We start from the raw sequence: 25,080 nt of genomic DNA, 5'->3' as shown, positions 1-25,080 counted from the left end.
CACCCTTTGGCATGTACTGCTATATTACTATGCCATTCGGTTTGATGAATGCGGGTGCGACATACTAAAGGTGCATGAACCACGTGTTCGGAGAGGACATTGGCCGAACGGTCGAGGCTTACGTCGATGACATTGTAGTCAAGACGAGGAAAGCCTCCGACCTCCTCTCCGACCTTGAAACGACATTCAAGTGTCTCAAGGCGAAAGGCATAAAACTCAATCCCGAGAAGTGTGTCTTCGGAGTCCCCCGAGGCATGCTCCTAGGGTTCATTGTCTCCAAGCGGGGCATCGAGGCCAACCCGGAGAAAATCACGGCCATCACCAACATGGGGCCCATCAAGGACTTGAAAGGAGTACAGAGGGTCATGGGATGCCTTGCGGCTCTGAGCCGTTTCATCTCGCGCCTCGGCGAAAGAGGCCTACCTCTGTACCGCCTCTTAAGGAAGACCGAGCGCTTCACTTGGACCCCCGAGGCCGAGGAAGCCCTCTGGAACCTAAAGGCGCTCCTTACAAGCGCGCCCATCTTGGTGCCCCCCGCTGCCGGAGAAGCCCTCTTGATCTACGTTGCCGCTACCACTCAGGTGGTCAGCGCCGCGATCGTGGTCGAGAGACGAGAAGAGGGGCATGCATTGCCCGTCCAGAGGCCGGTCTACTTCATCAGTGAGGTACTGTCCAAGACCAAAATCCGCTACCCGCAATTTCAGAAGCTACTATATGCGGTAATTCTGACGCGGCGAAAGTTGCGACACTACTTCGAGTCTCATCCGGTGACTGTGGTGTCATCCTTCCCCCTGGGGGAGATCATCCAGTGCCGAGAGGCCTCGGGTAGGATTGCAAAGTGGGTGGTGGAGATCATGGGCGAGACAATCTCGTTCGCCCCTCGGAAGGCCGTCAAGTCCCAAGTTTTGGCGAACTTTGTGGCTGAATGGGTCGACACCTAGCTCCTAGCAGCTCCGATCCAACCGGAACTCTGGACCATGTTTTTCGATGGGTCGCTGATGAAGACAGGAGCGGGCGTGGGCCTGCTCTTTGTCTCACCCCTCGGGAAGCACCTCCGCTACGTGTTGCGCCTCCATTTCCCGGCGTCCAACAACGTGGCCGAGTACGAGGCTCTGGTTAACGGGTTGCGTATCGCCATCAAGCTAGGGGTCCGACGCCTCGACGCTCGTGGCGACTTGCAGCTTGTCATCGACCAAGTCATGAAGAACTCCCATTGTCGTGACCCGAAGATGGAAGCCTACTGCGATGAGGTTCGGCGCCTGGAGGACAAGTTCTACGGGCTCGAGCTCAACTACATCGCCCGACGATACAACGAGACTGCGGACGAGCTGGCTAAGATAGCCTCGGGGCGGACAACGATTCCTCCGGACGTCTTCTCCCGAGACCTACATCAACCCTCAGTCAAGACCGACGACACGCCCGAGCCCGAGAAGGCCTCGGCTCAGCCCGAGGCGCCCTCAGCTTAGCCCGAGCCACCCTCGGCCCTCGAGGGTGAGGCACTGCGCGTCGAGGAAGAGCGGAATGGCGTCCCGCCTAATCGAAACTGGCAAACCCCGTACCTGCAATATCTCCACCGAGGAGAGCTACCCCTCGACAGAGCCGAAGCTCGGCGACTGGCGCGGCGCGCCAAGTCGTTCGTCTTGCTGGGTGACGGGAAGGAACTCTACCACCGAAGCCCCTCAGGCATCCTCCAGCGATGCATATCCATCGCCGAAGGTCAGGAGTTATTACAAGAAATACACTCGGGGGCTTGCGGTCATCACACAGCGCCTCGAGCCCTCGTTGGAAATGCCTTCCGACAGGGTTTCTACTGGCCAACCGCGATGGCCGACGCCACTAGGATTGTACGCACCTGCCAAGGGTGTCAATTCTACGGAAGGCAGACGCACCTGCCCGCTCAGGCCCTGCAAACAATACCTATCACCTGGTCGTTTGCTGTGTGGGGTCTGGACCTCGTTGGTCCCTTGCAGAAGGCACCCGGGGGCTACACGCACCTGCTGGTCGCCATCGACAAATTCTCCAAGTGGATCGAGGCCCGACCCCTAAACAGCATCAAGTCCGAACAGGCGGTGGCGTTCTTCACCAACATCATCCATCGCTTTGGGGTCCCGAACTCCATCATCACCGACAACGGCACCCAGTTCACCGGCAGAAAGTTCCTGGACTTCTGCGAGGATCACCACATCCGGGTGGACTGGGCCGCCGTAGCTCACCCCATGATGAATGGGTAGGTAGAGCGTGCCAACGGCATGATTCTGCAAGGACTCAAGCCACGGATCTACAACGACCTCAACAAATTTGGCAGGCGATGGATGAAGGAACTCCCCTCGGTGGTCTAGAGTCTGAGAACGACGCCAAGCCAGGCCACGGGCTTCACGCCGTTCTTTCTAGTCTATGGGGCCGAGGCTATCTTGCCCACAGACTTAGAATACGGATCCCCGAGGACGAGGGCGTACGACGACCGAAGCAACCAGTCCAACCAAGAAGACTCACTGGACCAGCTGGAAGAGGCTCGGGACATGGCCTTACTACACTCGGCGCGGTATCAGCAGTCCCTGCGACGCTACCATGCCCAAGGGGTTCGGTCCCGAGACCTCTAGGTGGGCGACTTGGTGCTTCGGCTACGGCAAGACGCCCGAGGGCACCACAAGCTCGCGCCTCCCTGGGAAGGGCCATTCATCATCGCCAACATTTTGAAGCCCGGAACATACAAGCTGGCCAACAGTCAAGGCGAGGTCTACAGCAACGCTTGGAACATCCGACAGCTACGTCGCTTCTACCCTTAAGATGTTTTCAAGTTGTTCATATACCTCGTTTACATACGCAAATAAAGTATAACCATCAAGGAAGGGTCAGCCTTGCCTCGGCAAAGCCCGATCCTCCCTCGGGGGCTAGAAGGGGCGAACCCCCTCTGCGTCAAAATTTTCCTCGGAAAAAGTCTTTCTGCCAGAACATCTTTCGTGCTTTTCGACTACTTCGAAAGTGGGATCCTGAAAACGACGGAGTACACGTAAGCGGCAAGGTCGACCGAGCTGAGGGACTCCTACGCCTCTGGGATACGGATACCTCACTCATCACTTTCTGCGATAAGTAACTCTCGCTCGGATAAGCGATTCCGCTGACCGAACAAGTCTTAACGCTCGAAAACTTTTCTGCCGAAACGATTTTTCGTGCCTTCTCGACTATATCGATAACAGAATCCAACGGACGAGTAAGAGTACACGTAAGTGGCAAGGCCGACCGAGCCGAGGGACTCCTACGCCTCCGGGATACGGATACCTCACTCATCACCTTTCGCGACAAGTAACTCTCGCTCGGATAAACGATTCTGCTACCGACAAATAAGTCCTGATACTCGAAACAAAGGGAAAAGAAATGCATCTTTACAACACGACGACAGTATGTTTGGGCCTCGGCGGTCGCAAAAAAACATACGCACACTACAGATAAACTGTTCCTGCAGGATCAGACATCAGCAGGGGGAACAGCAGCACCCTCGGCGTCGACTCCACCTTCGGCGGAATCCGACCCGGCCTCGGACGACGACACGGTCGGAGGATCTCCGCCTCAAAGGAAGCTGTCGGCACCACGCCTGAGCCATCACCGCTAGGGCCTCCTCAAGGAACCCAGCCCAAGCAGATGGCCGAACCGGCCGCTCTGTAGCCTCAGCCAGCCGTCCCCCGGGGACACCGGCCCGGCTCATGGCCTCGGTAGCCCGACTCCAGGGTTGGTCCCGCTAGTGGACGACCCGGCTAGGCTCCGGCCGCCGCTGCTACACCTCCTTGGCCTGGGAAGTCCCCAGCTCCTGGGCCGATGAAGTCTTCTTTTCGAGCCAACTATGCCTGTGTCCGTGCTGACACCGCTGCCTTCGGCTCCGGCTCATCGCAGAGCGGCCGAGGGTTTCTTTAACTAAGAAAGAGAAGCCTCGGGCGGCAAGGCCGACCGAGCCGAGGGACTCCTACGCCTCCGGGATACGGATACCTCACTCGTCACCTTCTGCACAAGGCAACTCACACCTGGTTAAGCGGTTCAGCTAGCCGACAAGCAAGTCCTAGTGCTCGAAATGAGGAAAAAACATGGTATTACACCCAAAATACCTAGATGTTCAGGCCCCGACAGCCGCAATGAACAGACACCGGCACTCAAGGTGCCATTACAGACGGAACTCCGGTTCCACTCCCGCGGGTATGAACAACCTCCACATCAGAGAGCCTGCGGGGCGACAAACTCCGGGCGACTCGCCAGTGACCTCTGCAGCAGCAGCGATGGTCCCAGGACGGACGCTGCCGCCGAAAGGCTCTCGTTCGCGTCCCCACTCAAGGAATGAGAACCAGATATTAAAGCCAAAAAGCCGGAGGTCGGTCCGCAGGTGGCACTGATGGTCTCGACGGCGGAGAAGCTTTCTCCAGCTGCCACCACCTCAGCACCGACGGTGGCGTCCACCTGTCCACCAACACCGCACCAGCGAGCGCCGGCCGCCCCAAAGCGCACCGGCACGTCCTCACTCCCGTCCTCGCCACGAAAACAAGGACAGAGGACAGAATGTTGCACCCTGGCTGGGCAGCAACAGTTCGCCTTCCCCGGCATGGCTGGAGGGCGCCTCCTCCGTAGAGCTGGAGGATGGTTTCCACCCCCAGAAGCTGGAAGAAGAAGGTGTCCCACGAACCCGCGCGGGAGGTAGAGCTCCGGCTCAGCTCGCCCTCCGCCCTAGCAAGGATGATGAAGATCCTTGAAGCTGAGGGCGGGGCAGAGGCCGCAGCCCGGCTTGCTTCTCCCCACCATCAAACTGGTGGTCACCGTCTTGGGTGACCATTGGCGAGGGGATGCAGCCGGGCTGCCTGATGAAAATCTTTGAAGCCGAACGATGGCTGAAAGGTACCAACTTCCGTGAAGTTGCGTTCCCCCAACAGCAGCAAGACGAAAGCAACGCGGGCACTCCCCACCCGGGGGCTCAGAAGGTGGAAGGGTGCAATGCATGAAGGGAGTGCGAAGGCATGACTGCCATCCAAGGGGGTTGCCCCCTTTTAAAGGCGGCTCTCCCCACTTGCGTCCTTAGCTGTCACGGACTGAGTCTTCACCAACACGCTCCAAGGTCCTCCCCCTACGACATGGGGGCTAAGTCCCGCGCGTCATGCAAGCTGGCCCAGGACAGAAGAAGCCAAACCGCCACGCGTGGAGCGCGTAACTGCCCAGCGGTTACAAGCACTCCTCCACTTTCGCCCGGACCAGCGGATGAAAGGGCGGACCGCCATACAGGCGGCATGCAACCGCACCAAGGGGGCGCACCCTTTCGACTTCGACGCGTCCAGCATGGAGGCCCAGGCCCACACGTCATGTAACCGGCGCGCCGGTTACTACGTGCGAGAAACTGCACCACCACTTGCGCCAGTACCGTGCCTTCTCGACTGCGGAACCGGTGCCGCGACTCGAGGCAACCCTGCGCATGGCCCAACAGTGCCAACCGAGCACATCGGTCACAGGTCAGTCCGCCGCGAGAGAAGGCGCGACGATCGATATGGCCAAAAGTGGGCCGGCAGTAATGGCGGCGGCAAGCGGGCGGAAGCAGCAGTCAAATCATCTGCAGGCTCACGTCCCCTCCTGGGACAGCGAGAGAGCCCTCTCCCACGGCGTGAAGACGACGTGCCCGTGTTCCGTTCCTCGAACGGCTCGCGCACGCACAACGGCTGCCCCGCGAACCACTCGTCCCGTCGCATTAACTCTGCGGTAGGACAGGCGGCACCTTTGGCAGGCGAAGCAGGCGACGCTTCACCTCCGCCATGATGACCGCGTCAAAAAAGGTACACCCCGTCGTTCGATTTCATATCCCTTTTTCTCTTCCCCTTTCTCTCTCTTGCTACAGGGACCGGAAAAGGGGATACTCTGAAAGGGATCCTTCTCTGCGAAGGAAGCGGGCCCCGAGCCCTCCTACTGATCAGAGGTTCGAAGGCTGGCCCCTCGGAAGGGTTCGACAGCCGCCTCAGAGCACTCGGGCTCCGCGCCCACTACTGGTCAGAGGTTCGAAGGCTGGCCCCTCAGAAGGGTTCAACAGCCGCCTCAGGCCACTCGGGCTCCGCGCCCACTACTGATCAGGGGTTCGTAGGCTGGCCCCCGAAGGGTTCGATAGCCGCCTCAGAACATGCAGAGTGAGGGATGACTCTGGGTACGTCTGATACATGGCCAAGGCTCGGGCTACGCTCCCGTGATACCCTAAGACATTTCCGAGACCAGCAGGAGCGATTCTGTAACGGAATCCCATCAGAGGGAGGCATCGAGCCCTCGGACCCAATCAAACGGGACCGGGTCCGGCAAATCACCTGCAGGTACTTTTGGAGCGCGCCTCTAGGCCACTAGCTGACCCTTATCGAACGGGACACGGGCGTCCACTCGGATCACCCGTTAGCAACTCACTGGAGACACCATGTTCGACGCCCTCCGAGGGCAACATGGCGCTTTCCCCCTCCTCCTTGCGGAAAGGCGATGAAGGGGCGTATGATAAAAGTTGAGTCTGTCCTTGACCGTCCTCTCGCTCTGTGCGGAGGCTCGGGGGTTGCTCTCGCAAACCCGGCTCCGGCCAAACTGTTGACAGCGTCAACATACCAGCCCGAGAACTCAGAACCTGACTATACACCCGGGCTACAACCAGTTCGCATGAGGGAACAACCAGACCGGCCGAGGCATCACGAAAGGCATTATGACCTCGAAGGAGTCAAACACTCCTCCGAGGCCTCCGGGGCTACACCCGGCGGGTGCGCTCGCGCACACCCACTGGAACGAAACGCAACCGAGAAAGGTCGGTCCCCTTGCAAAAAAGTGCGACAAAAGCCTCCAAGCGAGTACTAACACTCCCTTCGAGGCTCGGGGGCTACTGTCGGGGACCATAATTAGGGGTACCCCCAAGACTCCTAATCTCAGTTGGTAACCCCCATCAGCACAAAGCTGCAAAGGCCTGATGGGCGTGACTCCGGTCAAGGCTCCGTCCACATAAGGGACACAATCTCGTCTCACCCGAGCCCAACCTCGGGCGGGAACAGCAGACCAAGGCAGATTCGCGCCTCGCCCGAGGGTCTCCTCAAACAACGGACGCACCTTCGACTCGCCCGAAGTCCAGCTCGGGCAGGCTTCACGGAGAAGCAACCTTGGCCGGATCGCTACGCCAACCGACCGTATCGCAGGAGCATTCAATGCAAGGATCAACTGACACCTTATCCTGACGCACGCTCCTCAGTCGACAAGGCCGAAGTGACCGCAGTCACTTCGCCCCTCCACTGACTGACCTGACAGGAAAACAGCGCCGCCTGCCCTACTCCTACTACTGTGCCACTCGCCAGAGTGAGGCCGACGGCAACTAAGTCCAGCCTCGGGCGCCATAGGAAGCTCCGCCTCGCCCGACCCCAGGGCTCGGACTCCACCTCGACCTCGGAAGACGGACTCCGCCTCGCCCGACCCCTGAGCTCGGACTCAGCCTCGACCTCGGAAGACGGTCTCTGCCTCGCCCGACCCCTGAGCTCGGACTCAGCCTCGACTCCGGAAGACGGACTCCGCCTCGCCCGACCCCTGAGCTCGGACTCAGCCTCGACTCCGGAAGACGGTCTCCGCCTCGCCCGACCCCAGGGCTCGGACTCAACCTCGACCTCGGACGACGGTCTCCGCCTCGCCCGACCCCAGGGCTCGGACTCAACCTCGACCTCGGACGACGGTCTCCGCCTCGCTCGACCCCCGGGGCTCGGACTCAGCCTCGACCTCAGAGGAGCCTCCGCCTCGCCCGACCTCGGGCTCGGACTCAGCCTCGACCTCAGAGGAGCCTCCGCCTCGCCCGACCTCGGGCTCGGACCAACCATGTCACAGGGGGGCCCATCATTACCCTACCCCTAGCTAGCTCAGGCTACGGGGAACAAGACCGGCGTCCCATCTGGCTCGCCCCGGTAAAACAAGTAATGATGGCGCCCCGCGTGCTCCATGACGACGGCGGTTCTCAGCCCCTTACGGAAGCAAGGAGACGTCAGCAAGGATCCGACAGCCCCGACAACTGTACTTCCACAGGGCTCAAGCGCTCCTCCGACGGCCACGACATCACATGAACAGGGCAGCAACACCTCTCCAACAGCCACGTAGGCATGTACACAGGGCTCTGGCTCCCCTTTGCTAGACGCGTTAGCACATTGCTACACCCCCATTGTACACCTGAGCCCTCTTCTTACATCTATAAAAGGAAGGTCTAGGGCTCTCGTACGAGAAGGTGGCCGCGCGGGAGAACGGGCCGACGCACAAGGCTCTCTCTCTCCCACGCGAACGCTTGTAACCCCTTACTGCAAGCGCATCCGCCCTGGGCGCAGGACAACACGAGGCCACGGTTTCCCCTTACTGTTTTCCCCCTTGTGTTCCGTCTCGCGCCGACCCATCTGGGCTGGGACACGCAGCGACAATTTACTCGTCGGTCCAGGGACCCCCGGGTCGAAACGCCGACAGCCCTGTTTGGCACAGCTTACTTTTAGCTTCTTCACAAATTTAAGCAGAAGTTCTGCCAAACAGCTAGCTTCTGCAGCAGCTTATCAGTTCAGCTGCTTCTCATAATACACTAAAAGCAGTCAACAAACAGAAGCTGCTTTTCACCAGCTTATCAGATAAGCTGCTTTTTCAACAAGCAGAAGTTGTGCCAAACAGGGCCTATGTACCATGAAAGTGGCTCCGTGGCTGTCTCATCGTACATATTTTAGATATTTTTTTCCTCAAGCCAGATTCCAAATTTAGTTCGTTGTTGCCTTGCTTTCCTCTTGCACGACTTTTTAGAAACGTTTAAGGAACCGGATGAGATCAAATCAGATTTAAATAATATTTTTAGGTCATTGTTGTGCAGACTTCCGCTCAATTGTGTATTTAATTATTTGTCGTTCCTAACGTGAGAGGACATCCTTCACATAATACGCGGCCCGTTTTTTCTTTCTTTCAACTTGTAGATATTGCCTAGTCAAGTTTGCTTGCTCACGTTTTGCCCTAGGGTGTTTATTTTTTGTGTTCAAATCTTGCAAATGTCGACTATAAACTCAAAAACATGCATGCACAGTGTTTGGTTGAAGAGCCAAGTAGAACAGAGTCGTTCTGTCATAGTTTTATTGTTGTTTGGTTACAAAGTAACTAGAAGGGAGTGGCTCCAATTAGGAAATATTCCCCTCAGATTCGGAACCATCCCACTCCAAAAAATCAACCGGACGGAGCCGCTCCGTTCCCAGTCCGCTCGCACAGTCATACGACTCAGATACCTCTCTCCTCACGCGACTCAGTGACTCTTCAACCAAACAAAGGATGTAGCCGCTCTGTTCCAGTTCACTCTACAATCAAACAAAAAACAGAGTCACTCCGTTCTAGCTTATCAAACACAGAACAGAGCAGCTCCGTTCCTAAAATCAAGGATGAAACGGCTCCATTGTACTTGGCTCCTCAACCAAACACTACCTAAGAACCTGATAGAGTGCTTGTATCGTTCTCAATCTTCTCCTCGATCTTTATGTAGATGTTTGGCAATTTTTTTGATGGCGTGGAAAGGTGCTTATATATTTTCGTGTCGTTCTTCTACAAACACTCAAAAACCCCACTTTGCCCATCGCGTCATCATGATTTGTACTAGTACGACGTTTGAGGCTGCGCTCCATCATATCATGAGATTTTTGAAATGACCAGAATATTCAAATGTTTCATCATACACTAGAACAGTCCAAAAGACTATATTTTCTCTCTAGTGATTGAATCCGACGAATACACCAGCATGCCTACTGTCTTTGTTTCTCTCTAAAAGGTAGCATCAAAGCTAACAGCATCACTAAAATATGCATGTCTCATAACTATTTTGAGATTACTTAAACTTTACAGTGAGATATAGTTTTAGCCCGAGAGCACTTTGTTAAGGACTATTAAAAGCAACTCCAGCAGTTCTCTAAAAAATAGCTTGCTAAAATCATGTTTAGCAAGTTGCTAAATAGCTATTGGAAGTAAAAAATAACTTAGTCTCCAATAGTTGCTCATATTTAGGAAGTAGTTCGATTTTGAATCTAGCTTTAGCGGCCCTACCCCTATGAGATCTGCCTGATAATAAGGTTGAGAGCAGAGGATGTGAGGGCGAAAGAAAAAAGGCCGGTCGATATGAATTATGGATGAGTGGTGGTCCGATGGCGCAACCTATGAGGAAGTTTGGTTCGACGGTGAAGGAGAAACTTGCGTCATACGTGTTTGACCTAGCTACCTCATTATGCTAGAAAATGAAAAAAGAGTGTGATATACCTGGCTATCTCACTGTGTGGGAAAGGGAAAAAATAATCACGCTAGTGTGAAGAAATTGACGTCAACTGTATTTAGGGAGTTCCTACCGAGTTGCTAAATGTGGAGAGTAAATAGAGTTGAATAGCAACTAAGTAAATTTAGCAAGTCTATTTAGAGAACCATTGGAGAAGCATTTTTCTGTTTACTTCTTAAATTTAAGATTTAGAGAGTTGTTTAGAGAACTATTGGAGTTGCTCTAACTGCATTCAAACACCCACTAAATCATCTCTTTTATCCGGCCGGCAACCAATAATCACCACCGTCTACGCAAACGAATCTTCATGATGTAATCACCATCACATGATCTTTTCATGTGTATTATACCTTTTCTCGAACATTAAAAAAAATCATCACGATGTAACCGCTGCTGACTGATTAACGTGACGGAATCTCGTTCCGATGAAGTTAATAAAAATAATGTATTAATCGTTGGCCACTCCCACTGACACGACAGTGCTGCGAACAGTTGTTTTCTGCCAACAGTATTTTGTTTTGTCTCCCACTGACACTGACACTGACACGACTTGCTGGTCGGTTGCTTCCGGTGGTTCAGCTGTCCGTTTCAACAGTGCCCCTCTCCGGATAGTAGGGAAACCAGTTCTGTTGGGCGACCAGCGCTAGTATACTTAGCAGTTAGCACCAACAACTACCTAGAAGCAGCAAGCTTTGATCAGCTTCCCAAATCCCATGCTATGGGTAGACACAGATGGTTACCAAACCGGCATATGCCCTCGTTTACGATTTAGATTATATAGTAAGTGTGTGAATAATATTTTACGCATCTCAATATATGTTTTGGTGGCATCGGTCTTATATATATGTTTCCTTTTTTTCATATAGTAAGGTCCTCCCATGTATTTTCTACTTCCGGATGAAATTTTGCACACAACTTAGCACATGCACGGTACTGTCATGTCAATTCAGCCAAAAACATAGAAATGTTAGTTTTTTTTTACTTTTATATGTTTTGCAAGTATACTTGGGTAACTATACTCTCACATATCTAAATTATAAGTCGTTTAGGACAATGACGTGGTCTCAGTGATATAGCTTTGGACATTTAAAAAAAAACTAGATGAACTCCTAATACATCTATATATATATATATATATATATATATATATATATATATATATATATATATATATATACACTAGGTATATGCCCATGCGTTGCTACGGAATCAATATGATAAAAATGCATTAATATGTAAAAACACTAATTGTTATTCTATATTTTTGTTAATATAGAATGCATGTATATGTTTTGACTATACAAATTCAGCGTAGTGGTCCTAAGCAATACCTGTATTCTCACTCGAGCTCGCAGCTGGCTTAGTATGACACACGTTCTCACGAAACTGTCATCTGCTCTATATGTTCCTATAGTCAAAACATCAAGGATAGGGAAACTGTCATCTGCTCATTATTATGGGTTCTTCTAAACATTGTGTAAAACATGGACAATTATATGATATCATCTTGATAATAGCAAGGCTATCAGACTTCTACAACCAACTGAGCTATAACTCCTATCAGTTTCTGCTAACCGAACGAAACAACTATCACACCACATAGGCACCTGCGCACTGGTCAGCACGTCCAACATCAAGGTTCATTGGTTCACAACCCACTTCACTCATCAGAGATTTTGGAATACCCAATACATAGTACACGTTCAGATATCCTAGAGTACACACGAGGGTGCTAACAAAAATAATCTGAAACATATATGGTTAAGCATAACAGCGACAAGATAGTCACACAGAGCCTTGAGATACCTCACTCGCTAACAGAGAGAGACCCCTGTCTACGAGGAGACCTGCTAACAATGGGGCTTGCACTCCTTGATCTGTTGACAGCTGGGGAACGCGACAAAGATCTCTCCCGAGGTCGAGGAGCCGGGGACCTGTCAAGATGGTATGTGAGCCAACCAATTGGATTGGGACACTGCGAGCGCATGGAGTTTTCATCAGCATATAAGAGGATGGCAGGAACTCGTACCTTGAATAGTGCTTTTGCTTAAGTGTTGGCGAGTAGCTTCGGCTTTGGGACCGTGATCTACCCCTAGGAGAATCGTTCAACCCAGGTGATCTTGAGTGCAACCTCCCATCATAAGAACGGCCTCTGCCACTACATAAGTAAAAAATTGCACGAGTAAATTAGCTTTTGCCTCTTAAAATGTTATGGCAGAATGATAGTGTACACGGTTATAGAATGGGTATCACAAAGGAAAAACAACTGTTACCTTATTTTTTCCCTGGCTCTCATGTCAAAAGGCTTCTTCCAGTTTTCCTCTGCAAAAACAACAACAATTTCCCTTCCAAGCAGCATCTTCCCATCCATATGGTACTTTGCATCAGAAGCATCCTCAGTATCAAAGTATTGGATGAACCCAAATCCTCTAGGTTCCCTAAAACAGAAAGCATATTAGTATTTCACTAAAAGCAACAATGCTTCAGAACCATTAAGGAGAAGACCCCTGCAGAGACAATCAAATCAAGATGTTGCGAACTCTTCCTTCCAAGAATGGTGATACAAACAAATCAATTTCAGTCGATACACAAATCAATCTCAAAGGTAAAGCAGGCACTAAGTTGCTGACCTTGCAGTCATCAGTGTTTAGAGATATACTTGAAACCCTTCATAACTTGCATATCTCTTTAAACCTCTATTTCTTCCTTTTCTTCAATATGCCCGTGCGTTGCCACGAGAGTTGAAAATTAGTGTAAAACATAGATACAGAACAACAAACATTATTACGATATGTTATCAAGTATAAAGATAACATACAAACATAGCATATGACTGTTTGATGTATAAGAAATTGCTACAGTTTTATGACTCTACTGCATATGTGAAAATGACAGAAATGTTACCTGACAGACCCCCACCTCTTTGGATTTTCCACCCTGCCATTACCGAATAAATAAAAGGTTCGATCTCTTGATCAATCGTAGACTTCAGTATAGTTATTACTTGATTATTAGTTGGCCATTGTAAAAATGAGAAATAATTAATTGTAATGAACTAATGGTGTTTTCCCTCGGACATAGTGGATACAAGTTATACAATGGTGAATAGTGTACATTACTTCAAAAGTCGATGCATATAAAATTATCGTTTATTTAGTTATTGTGTTGATTAATTTAGGTGCCAACCATTAATCAAGAGGATGGAGTACCTAGCACTGAACCAACTGAAACTCTATAGACATTTCGGTCCGACCAAGTGCTTCGTCCAAGCCACAAAAATAAACAACATGTATTTGCCTTATGCAACCTGTCTTCCTCATATTACCTGCTTAGTTTGCTAAGAAATTATTTGTGGCCTTGCAAGTTTGACCTTGCAAGTTGGTAAGTTTGTTAAGATCATTCACAATGACAATAGAACACTTTAATAAATTTTTCTACGTGTACTTCAGATATAATTTAGTCTGCAAGGAATCTCTCAGGAAAGGGCGAAAGAAAGATCATCAAGGTTGGTGACCCAGTTTATATTATGGAGGTGTTCGCTTCTTCTAATGAAGCCCCAACCTGATTCAAGGTAAAAAATAGTGGCAGTGTGTTCAAAATAAGTGTGTTTGTTATGCGCACTGGATAAACAAAAAACAGTGGGTTTTTGAAACTGTTAATGGGTGGGACAATAAAACACTTGCCGCTGGACAATAATTATGAGTTAGCTGTAACATCAGGGGCTTATTTATCTCTATGATATTACATACCTTGTACATCAGAATAATACAAAACAATAAGTACCAACAAGGGAGGTGAGTTAGAATACTATCTAAATAGGATGGAATGGATGGCTGATGTAGTCTTTTGTACCCTATACAAAATCAGTGGCCCACTGCAAGTTCCTTTAGTAAGATCAAAACAGCATGTGTACCTCTAGTTCCAAGGATCTTCAGGAAATGTTGTATCCTACTTGCAAAGCTCTTCAGGGCTTTAGGCCACCATTGAGATCTGTCACCAAAAAGGAAAGGAGTTATGTCACCTATCAAACAACTATCATAAAGAATTTGGTGAAAGACGAATTCAGTTATAGAGCCATGTTTCTCATTCTTAGGAATCATATGATGGTCATGAATCATTCTACCTATCACACTTGCGACTGTAATTGTTTCACATGAGTAAATGGAAATACATGAGTCACATATTTTTCTCCAATAGTCAAAAGTTTATTTCTGGTAGTTAGGTACAACTTCTTCCCAGTCATTCCTACTTCCTTACTGATTCGTGTGCCAACCCTTGTATACATAACCTTTGGCCTCTTTTATTTGCCACCCTTGTAAAATTATCATCAGTGACGAAGTTATTGTTAATTCTCAAGAAAACATGATTTCTAAAAAGACAAGAAAGGGGTACAATGAACACAAATTGAGAAGCAAGTGGACACAGGCAACATCTTTGACGTGCTAACTGAAGTTGTGTTATAAAAATTGTGGAGTCCCTATTCTGGAGCATATAAGCTTAGTTGAACTAAATATATAAATATTGTCTCATTTTGACAGGCGGCCATCGTAACTTGACAAATGGCTATTTGCAAGGAATTACCTAGAGTCGCCAGCGACGTCTTCATTCCTGATCACAATTGTAAACAACTTATTTGCAACCTTTTTGATCGGTGACGACCGAGCTCTAATAGATCGGTATGCATAGGATCTGCAAGGTCAAGCACAACAACTAATATATTGTGAAGACAAGACTCCACAAAATTCCTCGAAAAAGTTTAGAAAGCAAAACAACACTTATGTATATTGTGAAGACAATCGCTATGACCATAACTGAAACTCCCCAATGACCAGGCAAGTCGTTGATACGATGTTTAGGCACAAATATGTAGAAGACCACCATGGGTACAGGAAAGGGAATATGGTGAGAAACAAGGATCTCACATCACTACATCATGTCCAAATATGAACCAGCATTGCAAGAAAAAATCCTAAAAATAATACCAGCAAACTCAAATGGCGTTGCAATTGTGAAATAGATGTATAAAAAATAAAGCATCATGTAGCACATGGAGGACTTTGAGTATGAGAACATTTCATCCATTAGATTTCAAACAAACACAAATACCCACTCAACACTTCATGTGTAAAATAAGATGTGGAATATGAAAATATAATGCAAGAAAGATACTGAAAGTATATTGTATAAAGCATAGGATTATAATGGGCTAAAGAAGCATCAGAACATGTCATAGTGTAAATTAGGATTCTGTTCATAGGGAGGGTATGCTGACAGGCCCTATATAATGGTTTCTAGAAGCTAGCCAAGTAACTTCTCTAATTAATTGTAAACTTGAAGCCGATTTCTCTAACTCTATATACCCGAAGCCAATGGATACTGACCACTGACAGGGAAAAAGTTGTACCTAAATACCAAAAAGAAATTCAAATTACAGATGCCCAATAAAAGAAGTCCCCTGTCACAGCTTATTAAACAGAGGGTGAGCTCAAGTATATACATCAGGTTATGACTCAACCTGCTAAAATTACGCTCAAGGGCCAGTAGAAGAAAGATGATTCCATCTAGTAAGCTAAGTTTCATATAATCAACAGATGGTGACTCCCCATAGGTGAATAAAAAGTGTGTGCAGGCATCTTCACAATCAATGTGATAGATCAATTCTATCTCTTCAATGTACATATACCATATCAGCATGGTATCTATGATGTTTTACGTTACAAAACTGTGTGCATCATCTCAGCTCCATAATTACTTGTTGGAGATATTTGAATGACTTCTCATAGCTGACAAAGCCCATGAACCAAAAATCAAAGCCATCAACAGTGACTACATCAATATACTTCTCATCTGGATTGTATAAATTTTCCCGCACTGAAGCACTTTTCATCCTCTCTGTGGGGATTAACACCTGCAGAAGGTACATATTTTATTAGCTTTGTCCGACATCTTTAGGTCACATTTTATATCTGATAAACTTCAGGTATGCATATTGACGAAGAGATTTTGCTTCAATTACCTTGTAAGGCACCCTTGTACTGCCTCCTTTAGGAGACGTGAAACTCAAAGGCCTATCACTATGGAAAGCAATCTTCTTAGTTGAGATGAAAAGCATTCCAGCTATTGGACCAGCTGTGGTTGAAAGATAGCACTGGAAAGCCTTCCGTAGTTTCTCATCTTTCTCAACTGCAAAGTATTCTCTGAAGACTTTATCAATACCGCCAGCTTGGAGAACCTTTGCACCGAAGCTTAGTTTCCCTTTTATAGTTTCTGAAATTTTTGGTCCCATGGTTACTGCAAAGAAAAAAGATTAATCAGTGATGAAATATTTTATTTTATCAACATAACACAACTTTGTGAAAAAGGACAATGGTTGGATTCTTACAGTGTTCTTTGAATCCTTGCATGTAGCTATCTGTTTTATGGCTCAGTTTGTTCATCCGATGAATGAAGGAACTCTTCTTATCTGTTTCATCGAAAGGATATCAAGTAAGTATTGGCACAATTTTTTTTCTCTTTCAAATGAAGCACTGGGGAAGCAGGTTGCGAGATTCTTACTTTTTTTATGAACCATGGTAGAACATGAAGATTTTCCTTGTCTTTCCTCATCGGCATATGCAAACGAAGTCAATGGAATTCCAATGACATGCTCCTGGGTGAAAGTCTCCATCGCTTGGAGAAGGTCTGCCATCGTGAGCATGGGGGAGCGGAGCCTGGCGTTGGTCTCCTGCAGCGCGGTATCGAGCAGCACCACTCGCTCCCGAAGCTCGATGTTCTCGCGGTCCTTCCCCGCGACCTCCGCCCGCAGGCGCCCCGCCTCCTACTCCAGGCCGGACACCCACCCGGACACCGCCAGTGCGGTGATGCAGCGTGCCAGATCCAGCTGCTCGTAGGTGTCCCGTGGCAGCGCCGCCAGGAGCTTGTCCGGCAGCACGAAGTCTACCGCCTCCGCGCCGTCGCCCAGTGGCATCGCCTCCACCGCCAATTCGCTCGTCTCCGGCTCCGCGGGGGACGGTGCTGCGTGGTTGTGGTGGGAGGGGCATGGCGGGCTGCTTCCATCGCGTGTGAGAGGGTGCGCGGTTGTGGCTAGCGTGAGATTCGCGGGGGGCGAGATCCGCGACGGGGCGACGGGGGAAGAGTGGAAGGGCAGGCGGGGGCTGGCGCGAGATCCGCGAGGGGCGAGATCCGGGGCGGCGGGGAAGGGTGCCTGCCTGCTTCCATGCGCGTGCGTGGGAGAGATCGGCAGAACCGTGCACCAATTCGTTTGTGTGGACGCCTACATTAGAAACATAAGTAGTATATATATATATATATATATATATATATATATATATATATATATATATATATATATATAAAGTACTTTTTAAGATAAAACGATGCATAATAATAATAATAATAATAATAATAATGATAATAATAATAATAATAAGTTTCAAAAATAAATAATAAAACAATTATTTATAGCTAAAAAATTATAAAGTTTGACTTAAACCTTGTCGAAACGACTTATAATCTAGATCTGGATGGGGTATTACTTTTTTTGCAAGAGGATGAATACCTACACGAAGAAAGAATGGGTCAGAGAACTAAGACGTGTTTCGTTGGGCTTTCTTAACCAGATTTGATGTTGAAAAAAAATCTCGATTTCCAATTGAACGGGTATAACATTAGAATAGATTTCTAAAAATCTACATAATCCTCCTTTTAGTCCAATTCAGAACCACCTTTGTATCCCGGATTTTTTTTTCAGATCCATGTCGTCCGTTTACCAAGCTATCATCACACGCTTACCGAACCTACCGATGTTGTAACTAAACATATTTTAGCTTCTCTACAGCCGCAACAGCTTTCTCACGGCTCGTGTCTATAATCTCGGGTTTTTCATGAATATATAGCTGAACCAGAGGCCTAAATAACCACACACGTTAGACGTAGGTAGCTCAAACACGAGCGATCTCCGAGTGGACGCCTTGACGGTGATGGGCTGATGATGGTGCGGCGTGCGCCGCGGGTGGGCCAGTTTGGGGGTTCGTTGTTTTATTTAATCTGGGCGGTTGGGCCCACACTAATCCAGGAGCACCGCACATGCAGTGCAGGCTTCTGCTGCTGCTGCCGCCCAAGCCCAGGCGGCCGGGCCACCGACATGGCCGCCGCGGGCCACCGAGACACAGGGCGGCAGGGCGCCACGGTGGGAGACCGGAGCAGCAGAAGTGAGAGGCTCTCCGTCGTCCAGTGATTCAGTCCATGCATGATGCATCGGCATCGGCACTCTAGTGAGATGTAGCCATGTAGGGTGAATCACGAGCGAGAATGGCTGCATGTGCGCGCCTTTTCCTCCCGCCCTGCGCCGAGAGGAGAGGGAACTCAGCATCCGTAGACACATCAACGGAGAGGCACGCACATGCCGTCATTCTCGCCTCGCCTGTGACGGCCACAGCCAGTCACTCCAGTCGTGCTGCTTGGTACGGTATCATTTTCGTCGTAAATCAATCACTATATAAATGGTACGATACGAATTCGATACGCTCACGTTGCGTTGCTTGTTTTTGTCTGTTCGTTCGTTCGTTCCGCTGTATCTTTTGGCCTCGTAGCTTCCTCCCTGTGCAGCGTCGGTCACCTCACCTCTAGAGATGGCAATGGATACCCGCTACCCAAACCTGGTGGGTTTTTGCTCTATTAGGGTATGGATTTGAGTCAATTTCTCTATCCATGGTTTGTTAATGGGTTCAAATGGAAACCCAATGGTTACGTGGGCATAGGTTTGTTCTTCCACTACCCATACCCGCAAACCCATGAGTTTTTAAAACCCGCCTTAAAATCAACATTTCTTATAAATATGTCTCATAATATTATTAATTGAATATATTTTAATTGAAATAAACTTCATGTAACAAATTTTAGACTAAAATTAGTTATCACTTATTTCTTTTATGCTAGCTTATTAATGTATTGATTGTCATTTACATGATGAATTATTTTTTATATTGATGTTAGTGGGTATGGGAAACCCGTTGGGTACCCGAAACCCACATGGGTATGAGTTTGAGCAAAATTTTATACCCGTCATAGGTATAGGTTTTTTAGCGAGCGTATTTTTCCTTCGCGGTTATGAGTTTGGACAAGTAATACCCAACGGGTTTTTACCCATCCATCTACTCACCTCTCGCCCGCCCCGTCGCCGTCGGTTCGCATAATCGGCCGATCCGTCTGCATTCAAGTACAGCTTGGTCTCTGCTCTGGTTGCTGTTGCTGGCGTCCGTCCGAGATGGCAACCGCCCCCATTCGTCCGCCTGTCCGCTCCGCAACTCGAGTCGCTGTCCCGTGTTAATGTTAACACGACACGACGACAGGACAGAGAAGAACAAGTCCGTCTCGGCCTCCTCCGGCCCACTCGCTCGTTCTCGACACCACCACTGTGGTAGATTGGTCCGTGGAAATGACTAGGTCGTCTGTACTTTTTTTTCGGTTCCTAATGGACACGTCGTCGTCGTGGTGGTGGTGGTGGTGGTGTCATTCAGCCTGTGGAACTGGGACAACACTACAACAGCAACACATGTTTGCTATGCCAGTACTTGAGGGCTCCAACCTATTAGCCCATCTGCGTACAGTGACAAACACTCGGTTCTTCTAGCTCCCTGACTTTTTCCCCCCTTCTTCTTCTTCACTGGGCAAAATTCGTGAAGTGGCCTTAACTGAGGAGGCTCGCTCGGCCATGTTCAAGTTGGTAACGAGGTGCTACCGAGTTTAACCAAGGGTCTGTTTGGATCCTAGTGTTCCGGCAGCTGACCGTTTGGCAGCCGGCGTCGCACTTCCGCGGAAGGGACGCGCGCGTGGGTGCGTTCGTGCGTTGACAGAGAAGGAGCTACCAGCCAACCTCCTCCTTCCTCTCCTCTGTACTCGAGCCGGCTTACCGGCCGGCAATCACGCCGCCGCGACGCGGCGTCTCCCGTCCGATCCGCTCGTCGCGAGGCGGCTCATCGTCGTCGTGACGGCCCGCGCCGCGACTGCACGGCGAAGCCATTCCCCTTTTGGCCCGCTCCGCTCCACTACCGCCTCATCCATCCGCGCCCTCCGCCCGCTGCCGGCTGACGCGACGCGCGTCGCCGTCTCGGTAGGTGCGCTGCGCTGCCGTGGACGCTTCCATTGGCTAGCTGGCCAGTGGGCAGTGGCCAAACCAGGGCTTCTTCGCCCCGATTCGTCCCATTCCTCCATGTGGACTTGTGGAGGCCGGCACAGCACAGCGGTGCGATCCAGCCACCGCGATGGGGAACTGCTTGCATACGGCAATGGCTGCGCAGAGCTGACAGAAACCTCGAGGACAGATTTTTAGTAATGGGAGTTTCATGATCCTCGCTGGAGTACTTTACATCTCGATCATGGCATCAAAGGGCGTGAGTTACCAATAATCACAAAAGGGTGACTTATACTAGTACTAATTTAAACAAATCAACACCAGTGATGGATTCAGTTGGCCACCTCCCGCTGCATGTATAAATAAATTTATAACAGCAACTTGGTCTTGCATCGGTCCGGCTGCGCCGTTAGAAAACAAAGAAAGAAAGGCATGATGTCTGCGCTGCGCTCCACATTCCTCCGCTACAGCCGTGACTTGGCTCCGGAATCCCACGTAAACCAGTCAGCCGTGACTTCGATTGCAGACAGATCGTAGTAGATGGCATGGCAACCACGTTTCTTGCTAGCTACTAGACGACAAGCTGGCAGCCACCAGCATGCATGCATTGACCAAACAAACCTACCAAATGTTGCTGCTAGCCAGCACTTGCCTGCCCTACTGCTACATCCATCTGAAGGACTGAATCGGAGAACAAACTGAAGCACGGGATTGGCGACAAAAGAAGAAGAAAATAAAATAAAAAAAAACAAAGCAAAGGGACTGAACAAAAAAACAAAAATAATTTGCGGTGAGCGTGGATCGAACACGCGACCTTCAGATCTTCAGTCTGACGCTCTCCCAACTGAGCTATCCCCGCTTGGTTGAAATTTAACTATTATATATAGTAATAAGGTTTCATATTTCCTGGTAGACCGCAATTGTAGAGCTGAACCAAGCGCAGAAGCGCTGCTGGTGCTGCAGTATTATTGATGCGGTGAGCTAGCTCAAACTGCACAGACTACAGTTGACGACTTGACATGGGCCTAGTATTCGAGAATTCATCACTGGTGTTATCAAGGTCTGTTTGGATCCTAGTGTGCCGAGGAGGCAAAGTGGTCACATATGGTGATATGGAAGCTTCTGGTTCCCACTTCTCGACTTGTCGTCCAAGGTGACGACAACTCGACAAGTACACACACGGTATAATGGGGGCAGTTGGCAGCCGGCGTCGCACTTCAGCGAAAGGGACGCGTGGGTGTGTGCGTTGACGAGCAGCCGTGGCGGACGGACGGAGACGGACTCACGGACCCAACCTTCTCCTTCCTCTGGGACCGACCGAGCCAGCGCTCCGGCTGGCAATCACGCCGCCGCCTCCCGTCCGATCTGGGATGCCGCGATGCACGGCGAAACCGCCGACCTTTTTTTTTCTTCGCCCGCTCGGTTCCACTACCGCCTCAACCATCCGCGCCATCCGGCCGCTGCTCCCCTGACGCGACGCCCGTCGCCGTCGCGGTAGGTGCGCTGCGCTGCGCTGCCGTGAACGCTTCCATTGGCTGGCCAGTGGCCAAACCAGGGCTTCTTCGCGCCCGTTACTTCTGCTACCACTACCGATTCGTCCGATTCATCCATGCATGTGGACTTGTGGAGGCAGGGCAGGCACAGCGGTGCGATCCAGCCACCGCGATGGGGAACTGCTTGCTTGCATACTCCTACACGACAATGGCTGAGCAGAGCCGACAAAAACCTCGAGGACAAATTCAGAAATGGGGGTACATAAAAAGTTTCATGCATCATGCATGATCCTTGCTGGCGTACTTTTACATCTTGATCATGGCATCAAAGCTATCAATAATCACAAAATGCTGGCTTGTACTAGTATTGGTTTACAAATCAACACCAGTGCCGGATTCAGCTGGCCTTTCTCACTGCATATATATATAATTTATAACAGCAACCTGGTATTGCTTTGCTTCTGCTCATCATCTTCCCATGAGATTGATTCCTTATGTAGCAGCAGTAAACAACACAACAAAACAATGGACCAAAAGAATCTTGCTAGTGACAAAATAAAAATAAAAAGGGGGACGAAGAAGAAGAAGATTAAGTCAACTTGTTGAGAGCATGACAACGGGGACGATAGATACACCAACCTATCTACCTCCGGGCCGGGGCACGGCGGCCGGTCACGGAGCCGGCGGCAACCGGCTCATGGCCTCCCTCAGCGTGGCCCTGAACCTGTCGAGATCCATCCGGATGTTCTGCTTATCCAGGTACGCCGCCTTGAGCGCGTCCCAGCCCTGCTTGTGCACGGCGTAGGGGTCCGTGAGCACCTGGTGGTTCCTCGGGTACTGGTCGATCAGCGAGCTCTCCTCCAGCGTCACGTCGTAGCCCATGTAGCTCACCTCCATGTCCGCGGCGGGGTCCTTGAAAGTGACGCCCGTGAGCCACTCCAGCCCGCCGAACGGCACAACCTGGACGAGCACGGCGCCGCGGGGCAGGAACACCATGTTGGTCAGCCCGGCGCCGTGCACGCCCACCATCACGTCCGCCGAGTTCACCAGCGCCGCGAACGCGGCCGTGTCCGTGTGCTGGTCGGGCTCCGCCACGCGCACCTCGAACCCGGCGCCCGCCGCGGCGCGCGCCATCTCCCGCTCGTTCAGGAACCGCCGGGAGCCGCGGCGCGAGATGATCAGCAGCCGGGGCTTGCCGCGCCCCGTGGCGCCGCCGCGGGAGGCGGCCTCGCGCGGAAGGCCGAAGGCGCGGCGCAGCGCGCGCTTGAAGTCCACCACGGAGACGTGGCCCGGCGACCGCCGCGGGTCCACGCCCATGTCCTTGTGGAAGGTGGCGCCGACCACGATCCGGGGGAAGCAGTGCACCTCCTGGTCGTTGTCCACGTCGATGACGTCGTACCGGGTCAGCTGCCGGAAGAAGGGCGTGAACTTGGCCACCCACCACGGCTTCATCCCGCTCAGCAGGAACTGCACCCGGCCCCGGAACTGGTGCGTGCTGATGAACAGCGGCACCAGCACGTCCGTGTAGTCGTGGTACAGGTTGCCGGAGAAGCCGCCGTTGGAGAAGAGGAAGCCCGGGACGGAGTGGTTCCGGGTGCACGCCGGCGCCGGCGCCGCCTCCGGGAGCGGCTTGAGGGTGTACTCGCGGACGTGGGCCATGGCGACCGGGTCGTGGTAGCGCGCGTACGGCTTGGTCTTCCACTCCCGGTCTATCCCGCTGACGTAGATGGTGGAGCGGTTCCCGTCCACACGGATGTCACCGGACGCGTCGCACCGCTCCGAGCGCTTGCTCGTCATGTAGCACGTGGGCTTGCCCTTGCCCCTGTTGCCGCCGGCCGCGACGGCCGCCGGCGTTTTCGTCACCGCGGGCGCCGTGGTGGTGGTGGCCGACGCCCCATTCTCTCCGTCGTCCTCCTCCTCCTCCTCTGAGAAACCGCAAGAGAAGAAAAATCATCAGCGCAGACCGTGGGGAGGCCGAATCTCCGAGGGATTAGAAACTCAGGGAGCTCGATTTGATTCGGGGAGCAGAGCAGAGAAGAGCAGAGCTGAACCGACCTCCGGGCGTCCTGGCCGGCGACGACTCCTCCGGCTCCATCCGGATGCTGGAGTTCATCTGCTCCTGGAGCTGGTCCTCGGCCTTGCCTGCACAAACAGCAGCGTCAGCAAAGGCAGTCCGCACGCGGTCCGTACCACCGAAGGGGGTGGCGCAGATGAGAGGTGACGAACTCGCGCACGCGCGACGCACCGAAGGGGGTGGCGCAGTATCTGGCCTTGACGATGCTGAGGACGCAGAGGGATAGCAGCATGGCGCCGATGATGACGCCGTTGCTGACCCGCCGCGGCTCCTGCCGGCTCCTCAGCGACGACTTCATCCCGCAGCCCTCCGTCCCGCCGCCCGCCGGCTGGGCTGGCACCCGTGGCCCAGATCTGGCGGCTCCGCCGCGACCAGAGCAGGACGGCCGAGGGGGGAGGAGCCGGGAGCGGGCGAGGTGGCAGGGGGTGGGAACGCCAGGCGAGGAAGGAAGGAAGGGTGGAGATGCCAAGCCGAAGAAGAAAGGGAAGGGAAGGAAGCGGCAGGAGAAGACTGGTCTTAAGCTGCCGTGCCGAGATGGATCTACGGGGCAATTAGCACATTAAACAACAACGCTGTGATTGAGAGTTTTGCCATCGGCTTCAGCGGCATCTAGTCTAGCCTAATACTAGTGCAATAATCTAACCCAGGCGTCGGGCACGAGCATGAGCACGACGCGGGGTTGACCGGTGCGCGGACAGCGAGGCCGGGGCGGCCAGGCCAACTACCCGGGACTGGGAGGGGCGCCGGCGGCCGGCGCCCGGCGGGGCAGGGAGCAGCAGGCGAGGCTAGAGCCGTTGATTCTGCACTGAGCGGTGGGGAACAACGGACTGACGGCCGAGTAGTGGCTAGCTGCTTGGCGGCCCCTGCTATGTGCTGCGTTGTCTGACGCCGACGCCGACGCCGACGCTCCTAACCAGAGAAGGGGCTGGTGAGTGGTGAGTGACCGCCGCTGGCTGGAATTTTGCATGACATGGTGTTCAGATGGATGGCCCACGAAAAATCATGAATAAAAGGAAATTTAGGAGCAAATAGATCTCCTTTTCAGAAAAGGGAATATTATTAATATTCCAGCTTTTGTATGGGCTGCTGCTGTTCA

At 51.3% G+C, this 25,080-nt stretch overlaps 3 protein-coding genes and 1 non-coding gene across 4 annotated transcripts; all 4 read right to left on the bottom strand.

Annotated features, from left to right (window-relative positions):
- Positions 1 to 12,063: 12,063 nt before the first annotated feature.
- On the bottom strand, positions 12,064 to 12,926 carry LOC103626593 (serine/arginine-rich SC35-like splicing factor SCL33). Its single transcript, XM_008647002.3, has 4 exons — positions 12,916 to 12,926; positions 12,559 to 12,723; positions 12,315 to 12,443; positions 12,064 to 12,219 (listed from the first exon to the last, which is right to left on the bottom strand). Exons 1-4 carry the CDS (start codon positions 12,924 to 12,926, stop codon positions 12,093 to 12,095), a joined length of 432 nt encoding a protein of 143 aa, XP_008645224.1. The 3' UTR covers positions 12,064 to 12,092.
- A 2,992-nt stretch (positions 12,927 to 15,918) lies between these two features.
- On the bottom strand, positions 15,919 to 16,968 carry LOC103626592 (GEM-like protein 7). The gene is made up of 4 exons (XM_008647001.3): positions 16,841 to 16,968; positions 16,668 to 16,748; positions 16,302 to 16,576; positions 15,919 to 16,193 (listed from the first exon to the last, which is right to left on the bottom strand). Exons 1-4 carry the CDS (start codon positions 16,950 to 16,952, stop codon positions 16,017 to 16,019), a joined length of 645 nt encoding a protein of 214 aa, XP_008645223.1. The 5' UTR covers positions 16,953 to 16,968; the 3' UTR covers positions 15,919 to 16,016.
- Positions 16,969 to 21,203: 4,235 nt separating this feature from the next.
- TRNAF-GAA (transfer RNA phenylalanine (anticodon GAA)) lies at positions 21,204 to 21,276 on the bottom strand. The gene has a single exon. It is a non-coding gene; the product is annotated as a tRNA-Phe (tRNA).
- A 1,008-nt stretch (positions 21,277 to 22,284) lies between these two features.
- Positions 22,285 to 24,460, bottom strand: LOC100280677 (glycosyltransferase). Its single transcript, NM_001153596.1, has 3 exons — positions 24,156 to 24,460; positions 23,966 to 24,052; positions 22,285 to 23,835 (listed from the first exon to the last, which is right to left on the bottom strand). The coding sequence occupies exons 1-3, from the start codon at positions 24,280 to 24,282 to the stop codon at positions 22,583 to 22,585; spliced, it is 1,467 nt and encodes a 488-aa protein (NP_001147068.1). The 5' UTR covers positions 24,283 to 24,460; the 3' UTR covers positions 22,285 to 22,582.
- Positions 24,461 to 25,080: the final 620 nt, after the last annotated feature.

Source organism: Zea mays, chromosome 5, assembly GCF_902167145.1.
Source record: "Zea mays cultivar B73 chromosome 5, Zm-B73-REFERENCE-NAM-5.0, whole genome shotgun sequence".
NCBI lineage: Eukaryota > Viridiplantae > Streptophyta > Magnoliopsida > Poales > Poaceae > Zea > Zea mays.
Note: the sequence above shows the minus strand (reverse complement) of the source record. Positions and strands in the feature narration are given on the sequence as shown.